Raw genomic sequence first — 11,730 nt, 5'->3', positions numbered from 1 at the left:
CCATCTCATCATTTACCCCCTGACCCGAGTACGAGTAGATTGATTCTCCACATTCACCGCGCCCGCCCCTTGGCTATCATTACGGTAGGTTACCCTATTGTTGTGGTTGGGGTGGGTATCCTACCGGCACTGGCTGTTGTTCCCCTGTCTCAGCTTTTCCCCACCTTGGGGTTTGGACTATGTGATGCAATCCTTCAACTCATCTACTCGAGTACTCGTACGGTACGGTACTGTATGAGCAGCTGTACTCGAGTACCGGTACACGAGTACTCGCACCAGTACCCCCATACCGTACCGAAACTGGTTGTGCGCGGAATGCTGGGTACGATAGGTGCCATCGTTGGACTTGTCCGCACAACCCACTACCGTACCGGTAATTTATCGATAGTCTACGGGTTTGATAGTCTCGAGTACTCGTACGGTTGTTAAACAAACATTCACCCCTGCACGTACTCATACAATTGGAGTGTTACTGGACTACGCCCTACTTCTCCTCCCCTTCCTCCCCCTCCTCCTCCTCCTCCAACCCCTTTGACCCCTGCGCTGGCTCTTCCTTCTCCTGGTCCTGTTGACGACGATGATGGTGATGATGGCGATCATATCGTTTTTGGTGATGCTATACACTCTGCCCAATTCCACCGTTTTTCTCTTGAAGATGATTGCGAAATTTTCCTCCTAGCTGAACCCGCGCCTAATTCCAATGTGGGCTGTAACCGCCGAAGAAAAGAAAAATTCTTTTCTTTCTCCCTCTACGTTGACCCTTACTACTCACCCTCCCGAGCTCGATTGCTACGCCATGGAATAGGGCTCACCATGTCTAAGCTTCTAACCCTTTTCCCTTTCCCCCACGTGTCTCTCCCTCTCATCCAATGCTGTTCCCCCCACTTCAGTACCTCTGAAGCCCTTCCCTTGAGCCTTCAAGCATAGAAACCCCCCACGGATCCCCACTCCTTGCTGTTGCCTCGTCTCTCTGTAAAAAATGCCATCTTCGCCAGAGGAAGGTAGACAATCTCTTCTCTCGCACAAACTTGATACACTTGCATCCCACGCTCTTCCTACTTTATCTCTTTATCGCTCATCACTGACAACTGAACTCAGCGTCGGCCATTTGTTCCACGGCCTACACCGCCGCTACCTACGGAACTTGATCCTCCTAGCCATGCTCAATCCCAGGCGAGTTCCGCTCGTAAGAGTAATGCAACGATTTAGCCCAGTTGTCCGCTGCTAAATATTCCTGCTGATGCCATACGGCTGTTGGTGACTAAAAGCAGGGCTGTGGGAAGGAATGATTCAGTCTCCAGGTTTGTCTAATTCATTCACTCAATCATTCGATCGCACCCCTTTGATCCCCTACCGGTAATCCATTGGAATGCTACACGCCTTTACTCGTACAACTGCTCGCGTAACTGTAGTGGTAGTATCCAGAGCCGGAGATGCACGACAACAGGGGTTGCAGGATGGTAAGGTGTCATACTGGAGGGGGGGTTGGCACTCAACTTACCGGTGTGGGTCCGACTATGACGATACAGTAGGGGAGAAGGGCCGCAGACGCGAGCTCCCTGCGGATTCCCGCCGAAGATCCCGCAACAGCGAGTTTGCGCCAGATTCCCTTCTTTTCCCTCTAACCATCCTACTGCCCTACCTTATTATCACCGCGATATCCACTTTGTTACCCCCCTGACTACGTCCAGGTTCTAATCGGCGTGATCAGAGGGTCTTATGACTACAGGTCAATTTGTTCTGGTAAGTACGGCAGCTGTTCTTGATTAATTGGATACATGTGTCGGTATCTCGTTATCTCACTCGATTTTAAAGAAAGTGCATCATTTCACGACCAGCCACTCCTATCGGTCATAGGGCGTCATTCGGACACGCAATGTCTATAGATATCGATTACTTGATCGGCGTCCCTAATCTCGACGACACTTTTGATCGTGGGGCTCCCCCCCTGGAAGATACGGTATCAGAGAAACCTCCGGGCGAGTCAGCTCGCGCTCCGAAACATCAACGAAATGTGCTGCATTGCTCGCCTACGCCCTGCTTGGATTTCTGCCCCTCCACACAAGGTATAGCTCGGACCGGACCCGGCCGTTCATGTCGCGTCGCAGCCCTCACGGTGACACAATCCCCAACCGGGTGAAACAGAGACAACCCAATCATGGTCTTGGCATGTACAGTACAGCATGAAGGGCCCGGCGGCCTGGCCAAGACATTTGTTCATCCGATGCCTCCTCACCAACGCTTGGAAATCCCATCATCCTCAACCGAAGCATTACTATACATCACCGTCACGTCTCTTCTCTATGTTGGTGCTTGTATTGACGGCAGAATAAACATTCATATACACGGAACACGTCTGGTCGATATTCGAATGGGTCGTGTGGCTATTGGCATGGTTGGCCTTTGAAGGTATGGCTTTCTAAGGTTTATCCTATGTTCCACAATCTAATTATTGCTCAGAACTTTCACTCTCGCACAAGGCTATCCTTATGAGTGTTACTAGTGAACCCATTAACGAGGGCCGCTCACTACCTGCATCAAACTCCACCCGATGGGTGAGGGTCGAACCATCTGCCGGAAAGTGAAACCTTCTGCGCTCATGTCTCCCATTTCGACTCAATCTTCCTCTCAGCGTCGGCCCTCGCCTCATCCATTTGGTAAGAGCTAGGACAGGATAAGATGCATTATCCGTGGGTAGAACATTGACAACCCTTAGTGGTTTCTACGACAAACGGGATGACGGAGCCGTTGGTCAGCTGTGTTTGTGGTACCGTCATGGCAATGGCCATAACGGTATCAAAACGATCGTTCGTTATTGTAGGTATATCCATGTGATATTGGCTCTGGGCCTTCTGGAGGCTTTATTACCGCTGGAGGTGCCACTTCTGACCACAGAAGAGCGTGTGTTGGGATTGGGTGGCCAGGATACATTGCAGGTTACAGATCTCTAAATTACTCCGGGCCGTGCAGCTGTCTAGGACTACCGCTTATGGGGAAGTTAGCATCACCGATAATGCGCGACGGCTCATAAGGTATGGTTGAGGCTGGGGAGACATACAAACGGCTAGTCCCTGCATCCGTTGGAGCCGTGCTTTTCATAAATCTTGGCACTGGTTGGGTTAGGCGTCGAGCTTGGCCCTGGCTGAGAGTAAGTCCGCAGGCCATCTCCGAGTGCCGGTTTGGACTGAAAAAAAAGACCCCGGCCTATTCGGAGCTAAATATTAGAATCCAATGAAAGGGATCAATGGAGGCCAATTTGACCCAGGAATCACGTCGGAACGGGACGATTTTTCGAAGTCAAATACTCTGTGGACATCGCGGTTTGCACACGTGCAGCGTTTGTACTTCATTATTTGTTTGTGCCGGAATCGTGCCAACGCCTCAGCACTGACGCCCTGTTTCACATATCCGGAAACATAGTTCGGGTCCGGCTTCCTTTAGCGATAACCCACATGGTTTGCGAAATACTACCTGATTTGTCAATTCCTTCGAATGCCTTGGCAACGGGCTTGCTCTTACGTTTGTGCACAACTCGACATCATCCCAAATCGTTTGCCACAAGTCGCCTCGGGCTTGTCGGGGCGTCATTTGGGAAAAAGCGAATATCTGATCGCTGGCCGAGACTTTGCTTTACCTCGGCAACACCTTTTATTTCCTGAGGAAAGGGTCTCTCGCCTCACGGTGTGAGACTGAGAAGTCCACACCAAGCGGCAGTACTCCTAGGGCGCTGCCCGTAGGCCTGATGGTACAGGAACGAGCGCTCGTTGGTCAGGTGCCTACGGTCCGGTGCCCGTTTTGGAGGTTTCCAGCGTGACCCATCTGGGAAGTGCTATGAATTTAACGGGTCATCGTGAATCTGGCATTACTGTCCCAATCTCTGGCCCTGGCGATCTCGGGGCGGCGGTGTCTAACCCTAATAAATAGAGATGGGTCTGGGCCGAATAGCAAAGGCGACATGGGATCACCGGGAGGAGGAGGTCTGGCATCTCCGCATACTCTACAGAGGAGTCCACTCGGGTAGGGTCAATCATCATAACCGGAAACCTCCAAAAGGCAGCATTGGTAGTGAGTCTGAGAGTCGGGGTACTGGTCACACCAGTCAGTAACTTGGTATTGTAAACCTCTGACGGGAGGCCTCCCCTCCCCCCGGGGATTGAATGGCCCGGCGATACTGGAGAGTTGAAGATGGGGGTTTTCACATTTTCTGCCCAAAGCCGTTTAATGAGGGTTCTGTTCTATTCTCCTACAGTAGTGGCAGGTCGTCTTCCCAACGATATTTCATTCCCCACTGTATCAGCTGCTAGTTGGGGAGTGCGTTGATAGTACTGTGCCAGTAGCTAATAGGAGCCGCTAAAAATTGCTCTCCGCTTCCGGTGGGCAGAGCTCGAGCGCTTTGTTTAATACCGGTACGGTAACGTTCGATAATAAAGAGGATGGGAGAATAGGGGAATACGCTAAAGCTAGACTACTCAAGTAGATGATGCGGGCGGAGGTGAACAAGAAATGGACAGTCAAATAGCTCGCTCGTGTGATCGAAATATTTATTACTCGTAGACCACGAGTAACGCTTGCGCGGTTTGGTCACGAAAAGGTGCTTAACCTATTATTATTATTGTATCAGCATAGTTCTATGTGGTCCATAGTAGACTGGTCTACGACCGGTACTTGCCCGGCACCATAACAATCACCGCGATTCGGACAAAAAACACTCACAAATTGACGTGTACGCTATTTATCCATTTCAACATTATCATACCATACACATACTTTAAATTTACAGCATTTTCCTCCATCTCAACAACAACCCCTTCCATACCGTGCCATCGTCAGACCCGCCCACCACTCGTACAGCCCCTCCCCCGCCTTCCCAGTCATCCAAGACAAGAAAAAAGAGAAAAGCCCATTTTTGCCTTTTCCGGTCTAGACTCCCCGTACCTGCTGGAAACCTGCCAAGGCACTCCTCCATCGCTCGGAAAAATTCTCCGCAAGCGGAGCATGTAACAGGCAGGAGGAGCTCCTCCATTGTCAGCCAGCCATACAAATTACAGTTCAATACCCCTGTCACGTTTTTTTCTTTCGTCACTTTTTTCCGCTCTGTGTATCGTACTCGTAGCGCAGCACCACTGAGGATGGGAGGCCGGCGGGGCGGTGGGGGATTGGCAGAGGCAGGGGTAGGAGGGGTTTTCGGGTCGGTGGTTTACTGCGGGGGATGGGGGTTAATTTAGGTTCCTTAGGTATCGGTATGGGGCTTTTCATGATGGATGGGTGGGTGGGTAGGTTTTAGATGGTTGGTGGGGGAAAGGGGAGGGAAGAGGGGACCCGTTTGACCCGGTATCATAGGATTGTACGAGGGTGTGGACAAAAGTGATCGGAAAAACGCTAATTTGACCAATTGTTGCCATGGGCTACTGGAGAGCAGCCAATTAGGTTTCAATTTTAATGTGAGGAAAAAAGTGATTGGAAAGCACAAGATTTTCCTATTCTAGTATGGTGTAGCCATACTGCCCACTGCAATAACTGCTTCAAGGCGTTCTGGCATACTACAAGCTAAGTCATCCAAATGGTCTATCCCAATTGAATTCCAAACCATCTCTACTGCCCTAACTAGAACCTCTATATCCTTAATTCTCCCAAAGGTCTCTCCTAATTCTGTCTCCATATCACCCCATAGTGCCTCGATCAGGGTTATATCTGGAGAGTGAGGTGGCCATCAGAGTTGCTCAACCTTGTTGAGATCCTGGCAATGCTTTGAAAACTTTTGGTGACTTGGAGCACTGTCTTCAACAATCTATTTTACCTCTATTAGCAATTGTAAATCTGACTAAGAACAACTATCCAGGTAATACTATCTGAGTCCATTCATAATACTTATAAGTTCGATGCCAGAATGGAATAAGAATAGGATTGAGAATATGAGTTACATAGTACCAAGAGTCAACTTTTGTTTTTGGAGCGATAACATATAACTCGGACTTCATTTCACCACAAAACTCACACCAAACCACCATATCTTCCTTCACTGACTCCCAAGTTTCATAGATAAAATCTGGATGTAACTCTTCTTCAGGTTTACACGATACCCATGGTCGATAGCCAAAGTCCGCCGTTGTGAATGTGGACTCATCTGTTCATAAAGTTTGTAGCCAATTATCATACATCCAATGAAGTTGTTCCTGACACCATTGTACCCGCAGAGGTTTATTCCTTTCACAAACACCAAATCTAAAGGAACAAAAAAGTACTTGTTACTGATCACTGCTTATTATAGGCTACTGAAGAGAGGAACAGAAAAGGAATAGAATGACATACTTTTTTTGTGGATGCCACTTATAGTATCCCATTGATCCACATACACTACCAAGAGTATGAACAGAGCAGGCATATGCTAACTCCTGCAACATATTCTCCCATTCTAAGCGTTGAGTTCTCTTATCGGTTATTATAAAAATTTGCAGTTGCTCTTTCTCGGCATCATCAAAGATTGGTGGCCGGCTGGTTTGATGCTTGTTGATTGGCGTATTATTTGCTTTTAAACGAGCATAGATATCATAGACAGTGCTTAGCTTTCTATTTACCAGGGCCACAATATCTTTCCACTTTATTTTTGCCTCATCGCGAAGAGTGATGATGCAAAGCCATTCATCACGGGTCATTTCTCGACGCATTGTATTATTTGGAAAATCCTTGCTCCAGGTTTCCTTCAACTTCATTATAAGAAATAAATACAATACAGGAGACTTTGTGGACAGACTTTGGACATGGATCAGATAGGATTCAGAGCAAACAAGATCAGTTGACCTTGACTTTGGATGTAAAATCATGAAGTTGCTGTTTTTGATGGTAGTTTAGTGGTTATATGGCTGTGGCGACAGACTCCATCTTGGATGACCTCACTCCAAAAGCTGGGTTTGGATTGCTGAATCTTGATTTCCTACATTGACAAGATCCACCAATCATATCCCTTCCGATCACTTACCCTTACACCCTCGTACTGGTACGAGTAAATTACCGGTATGATCCGTCGTTAAGTTAGCTTTGGCGCTGTGGGAGTATCGTATGAATGGATGGATGGGCTTTGGGCGGGAGTGCTTTATATGATAGTCTCCTGGTACGAGTATAGTGTGATGGTTTGTGGTGGTGATCTCATGTTCTCGACCACCTTAACGTTTCTCGTACTCGTACACCTCCATCCCTTCCTCAGACCACTAAAGCATGAGCCCAACGGCAATTCCCGAACCACAAGATCTCACTCGAAGCATCTCCTCCCACAGGGCAAGGCAAGGAAAATCTGCACATAGTGGTTCCTGCGGAGAGCAAAAGCGCAAAACTGTGGATCATGGGACGGGACACGATTTTTATTTTGTTTCCATCCCTTTTCATGCCTCACACAAGTATAATATTCCATACAGGGCAGTTGAAATGGCGCCATGCTACGTACTGTACTACATGTACGAGTACTCGTAGTACCGTACAGTAACTTACAGCCTTGGAACTCGCACGCGGTGGACCAAAGCGTACGGTACGGTAGGGTTTCATGACATTTTCCTTTCACTCGCCTCCCATGCACTCTACGTATAGTATGATATGTGTACCGTATGCACCTTATACTCAAGTATGAATGATGCATGCAAGTTATTGTGTTAGAGAAAGACCGTACGATTCGGGAGTTAAGTACCCTACTCCACTGGACCGAGCTGTAGAAGTACAGTACATCGTTTTATCTCTCTCACTCTCACTGTCGGGTCTGCCCGAGGTGTTGTGTCATTTTGAGTGTGTGGGGATCTGACGGCGGGAATTTTTCGGGGCCTCGTGGGATCACAGCACCTTTATCAACTCATGACTAGAGGAGGATCGTAGGCGTGCCGTTCACGCACTATTGTGATGGTGTAGTACTCGTACATACCCAAAGCCCAAGATAGAGCGGGTGTAAGAGAGTGGAAGAGCACGATAGACTACAGGCGAGTACTCGAGAAGGTGATATTCGGAACCTGCCGAGAAATTATCGCGTGAGCGCGTGCTGACAGGTGAATTTAGTCCGATTCACGGAGCAGGTTTTATAGGGGAGTGTCATATCGTGCCGACTTAAAGTCCGCGGGGAATTACACCGTCGCTACTCGGGTATTCTATGGCTTGTAAGGGTGGAGTTTCCCGAAGTTTAGATTTGGAAAGGGGCTGGACTTTGCGTGAGAGCGTGGCTTGATATGGCACCGAGTGATCGTCTATGGAGTGTGGTCTGTGCTGCGGTATGGTGTGGTACGGATGGGGGAGAATGTTGAAGGAGGAGAATATTCGAATGGGACGAATTGCGTGGAAGATGGAGGGAGAGTACTTTGGGGGTGGTGTATCCTGAAGAGGGTATTCCTCTCTTCATCCTGCTGAATCTACCCGAGTATGGGGGAGCTTTTTTTTCTCTGACTACATGCGATAGTCGCTCATCATTGCTCACTCCGAAAATTTTGTAGCTTAGCTCTCCTCATAATCCTCGAAAGCGAAATTATGAACGCCGCTGGACCCTAGGGGTTGTGGCCTAGTGTGCTTGGATGAGTGCCGTACCCGAGTACAGTACTCGAGTACGAGTACATGAGCTGATCTCTGGTCCCAACCACCACAACACTCAGGCTCTGGTAGCCCGGGCGTATCAGTAAGTCTGCCAGGAGGCGGTTGCAGGCGCGCGTCTTGCTACTCGGGAAGAGGCTTGTCTCAATGAAGAAGTTATACCGATGTCGGTGAATTGGAGCACTGCTTATGGGCTTGCCGGAAGTTATAAATGTCCATCATGTCCACGAAGCATACGAGTACCTTTATCCCTAGGTTTCGATATAATTTATTTATTGAAACCTAGATATTGCATTCGCAACGGTTAGATCACCTGATCTGGGATGATTCAGCTTGGGGATCGGATCATGGATATCACTCGGTCAGTGCTTATTGGTGGACAAGAATACATTTATCATACCGATTGAGATGAGGGTGTATCATAGCAGAGTGAGAGCAGTAGATTTGAGGTCTATTTCTTTCTTCTTTGGGCTAAGGGAAGAGGGATAGGGTGCAGCAAGGGGAACCCCAATGTGTGGGCTCGCGCTAATGGGCGGAAGCAGCTAAATTCTAACAGTTTTAAAATGCGGGGGGGTCGACGGGCTAATAAACAAATTTGCAGAGGAATACAACGCAAGACCAGTATCGGCGCCAAATGTTTGGGCGGAGACACGGGATCCTATAAAACCTTCCTACCGGCCATAATATCCATTCTGTGCGAGTTCCTCCTGGCCGCAGTATTCGACAATCTCAAGCCGGGTCTCATACCCTTTTCACAACCTAGGGGCCAATCCGCAAGAGGTGCGCTGGATAGCAACCTAGGAAACCTAGGTTGGCTGGATACTGGCCACGAGCCTGCCTGTGGTAGGGGGTGGTTTTAGGGGTTAGGCCTTTCTGTTAGTAAACAGGATCTCACCTGGAACCTATCATACCGTGTCCTGTGGGCTGTGAAATTAGATAAACTTTGCTATTTGGACTATGATATGCCAGTATCATAATACTGGAATTTTTGATGGCACGACCCAAAAGAGCCCTAAGCTGAATTCGGGATTTATGGTGCGTGCACTTCAAAATGTATACCATATATTAGCTAGTTTTCAGATTCTGTGGCATCAACAACCAGCATTGTAATTTGAGAAAAGAAACCCAGGTCATAATGAGCAAAAGGCAGTGAATAATGCCTGGGTTTTTCTTTTGCCACTATAAGTTTGGTTGATGATGCAACAGAATTTGAAATCATGGATTTTTGATGTAAAAGTCAGAAAAGTGTTATATTAGCCACACTTTGAAATGCCAAGTAAGCAAACCCTTTGTGTGATAAAAGCAGGTTTTCTAAATTAAAAACTGAATTTTTATTCAATATATATCCAAAGTCTATACCCTAACTCAAAATTGACTTATTATTATATTAATAAACCCAATTATAAAATAATGTAGCTTATTAAATCTCTTATAAGATAACTATAATACATTAAAGATACAGTGAATGAATCAAACCCCTTAGCATAAAACCTGATTTTTCTCCACTGGCTAATTATATAAGCTAATCTTGGCAATTATTTTACACAGCCGCATGTAACAAGGGTAATTCAGTCTGGTATACATGTGTATATTTAAAGTACACGCACCATAAGGGATACACTATTACAAGAGAGAGAAGATATTAATATTTCAATAATTGAACAGGTGAGAAGGTATTTTTCTCTTTTCTCTTTTCTCTGATTTTTAACAAAAGATTCAAGTTAATAAATATGAGACAAGCCTATCAATTAGGAATACCGGGATGTGATACCTAGGAACCACCCTAAGTAGGATAACCCTATTTGGAATCGGAATCTCTGGTCTCCAACACTCCCCTCTGGCTCCCTTACTCAGCCTGCATGTCATTACATATATTAATCACAGTTGGGTCCTGTGACTATAATGCCACAGCATTGAAGGTACAGGAATAACACTATATACTTCACTGCTGTCCAACCGACTGGACCCTATTTGCAGGATATATGAGAGGGGACTATCAGCTAGATCTGGGAAGTAGAACAGAGTAAATCCGGCAACTACTCAGAGAGTTACTAGGTTTCAAGCATGTGACTTCTTTGGCATAGATGGTAAGTAATGGGACGTTTTTGCATGAAGAGATGATATCGAATGATAAATGATCTCAATGAGAATCCAACACGTATGCACCTACCCTACAATAACTAGAGGAGCCTAGAACTCTGAGAAACACTACTACAGAAGCCAATGGACTTCGTGGAGTGTTACAACTTAGTCCAAGAATGCACTAAGATTGCAAGAATAATTCTCTAAACTTCAAGGGTGATTGAAACCCTGTTATCTAAAGCAACCAAGGGTTGATGACCACGGGATTATCTGTTAATTTGGTAGAATGGCTACCTACACATTAGAGAATGTAATCCTGGAGATATCTGTGCATTGGATCCAGAGTTATAAAGGTTTAAAGTCAGGCGACCTCAGAAGGTTGCAATTATGACTACCTTTGCAGATACAACCCACAGATGAAACTGATCATTTCATCAATGATGGAGACAATTGGGGCCAACTCAGTTCAACTTAAGAACTAGACTATAAGTCTATAGACTCTGATGATTGGATAATTACAATTGGGAACAGCATGGTTCCTAGTCAGCTATATTGTAATTCCTGAAGAGAGTGTGGTGGTTTCCAGAGTCTCTAGGTATTCGTATCTTTGAAGAATACCCAATGCTGCGAGAGAGGTACATAGTTGTATAATGGATAGATGTAGTCTGCGAACACTCAGACCCGGAATATAAATATTGAAATACCTTACCAGCTTTTAGACATTCTCAAGCAATGGAGAAGCGATCTTAATAATATATTATTGTCTTCACCATTCTATTCTACTTTTCAAATTTACTTTGCTCCACTAGTTATAAATAAAACGAGTGCAATCCGAGCCTTCCTAGACAATTTCTGTTTACAGAAACAAATCTTGATTGGCCTCGGCATCTCTGAAGTCTATTAGGTTGTCTCCACCTAACATTATCTTGTTCTTGTAAAAAGTACAAAGTAGTCAAATATAACTATTAAAAATGTTTTTAAAAAAGAGCAATATGTAAACTTGCTACTTTGTAATTTACCACTCTCACACCTACTATACGGGATGTTTCTATTCTACATTTTCTACTCCGGCGTTAATTCATTCGAGGATCA

At 46.2% G+C, this 11,730-nt stretch overlaps 1 protein-coding gene; it reads left to right on the top strand.

Moving 5' to 3' along the window:
* The first annotated feature begins 1,707 nt into the window (after window positions 1-1,707).
* Window positions 1,708-4,590, top strand: GSTUM_00003084001 (uncharacterized protein). XM_052355726.1 has 3 exons: window positions 1,708-1,743; window positions 1,816-2,409; window positions 2,461-4,590. Exon 3 carries the CDS (start codon window positions 3,453-3,455, stop codon window positions 3,657-3,659), a length of 207 nt encoding a protein of 68 aa, XP_052211699.1. The 5' UTR covers window positions 1,708-1,743; window positions 1,816-2,409; window positions 2,461-3,452; the 3' UTR covers window positions 3,660-4,590.
* Window positions 4,591-11,730: the final 7,140 nt, after the last annotated feature.

Source organism: Tuber melanosporum (assembly GCF_000151645.1).
Source record: "Tuber melanosporum whole genome shotgun sequence assembly, scaffold_157, strain Mel28".
Classification (NCBI taxonomy): domain Eukaryota; kingdom Fungi; phylum Ascomycota; class Pezizomycetes; order Pezizales; family Tuberaceae; genus Tuber; species Tuber melanosporum.
Note: the sequence above shows the minus strand (reverse complement) of the source record. Positions and strands in the feature narration are given on the sequence as shown.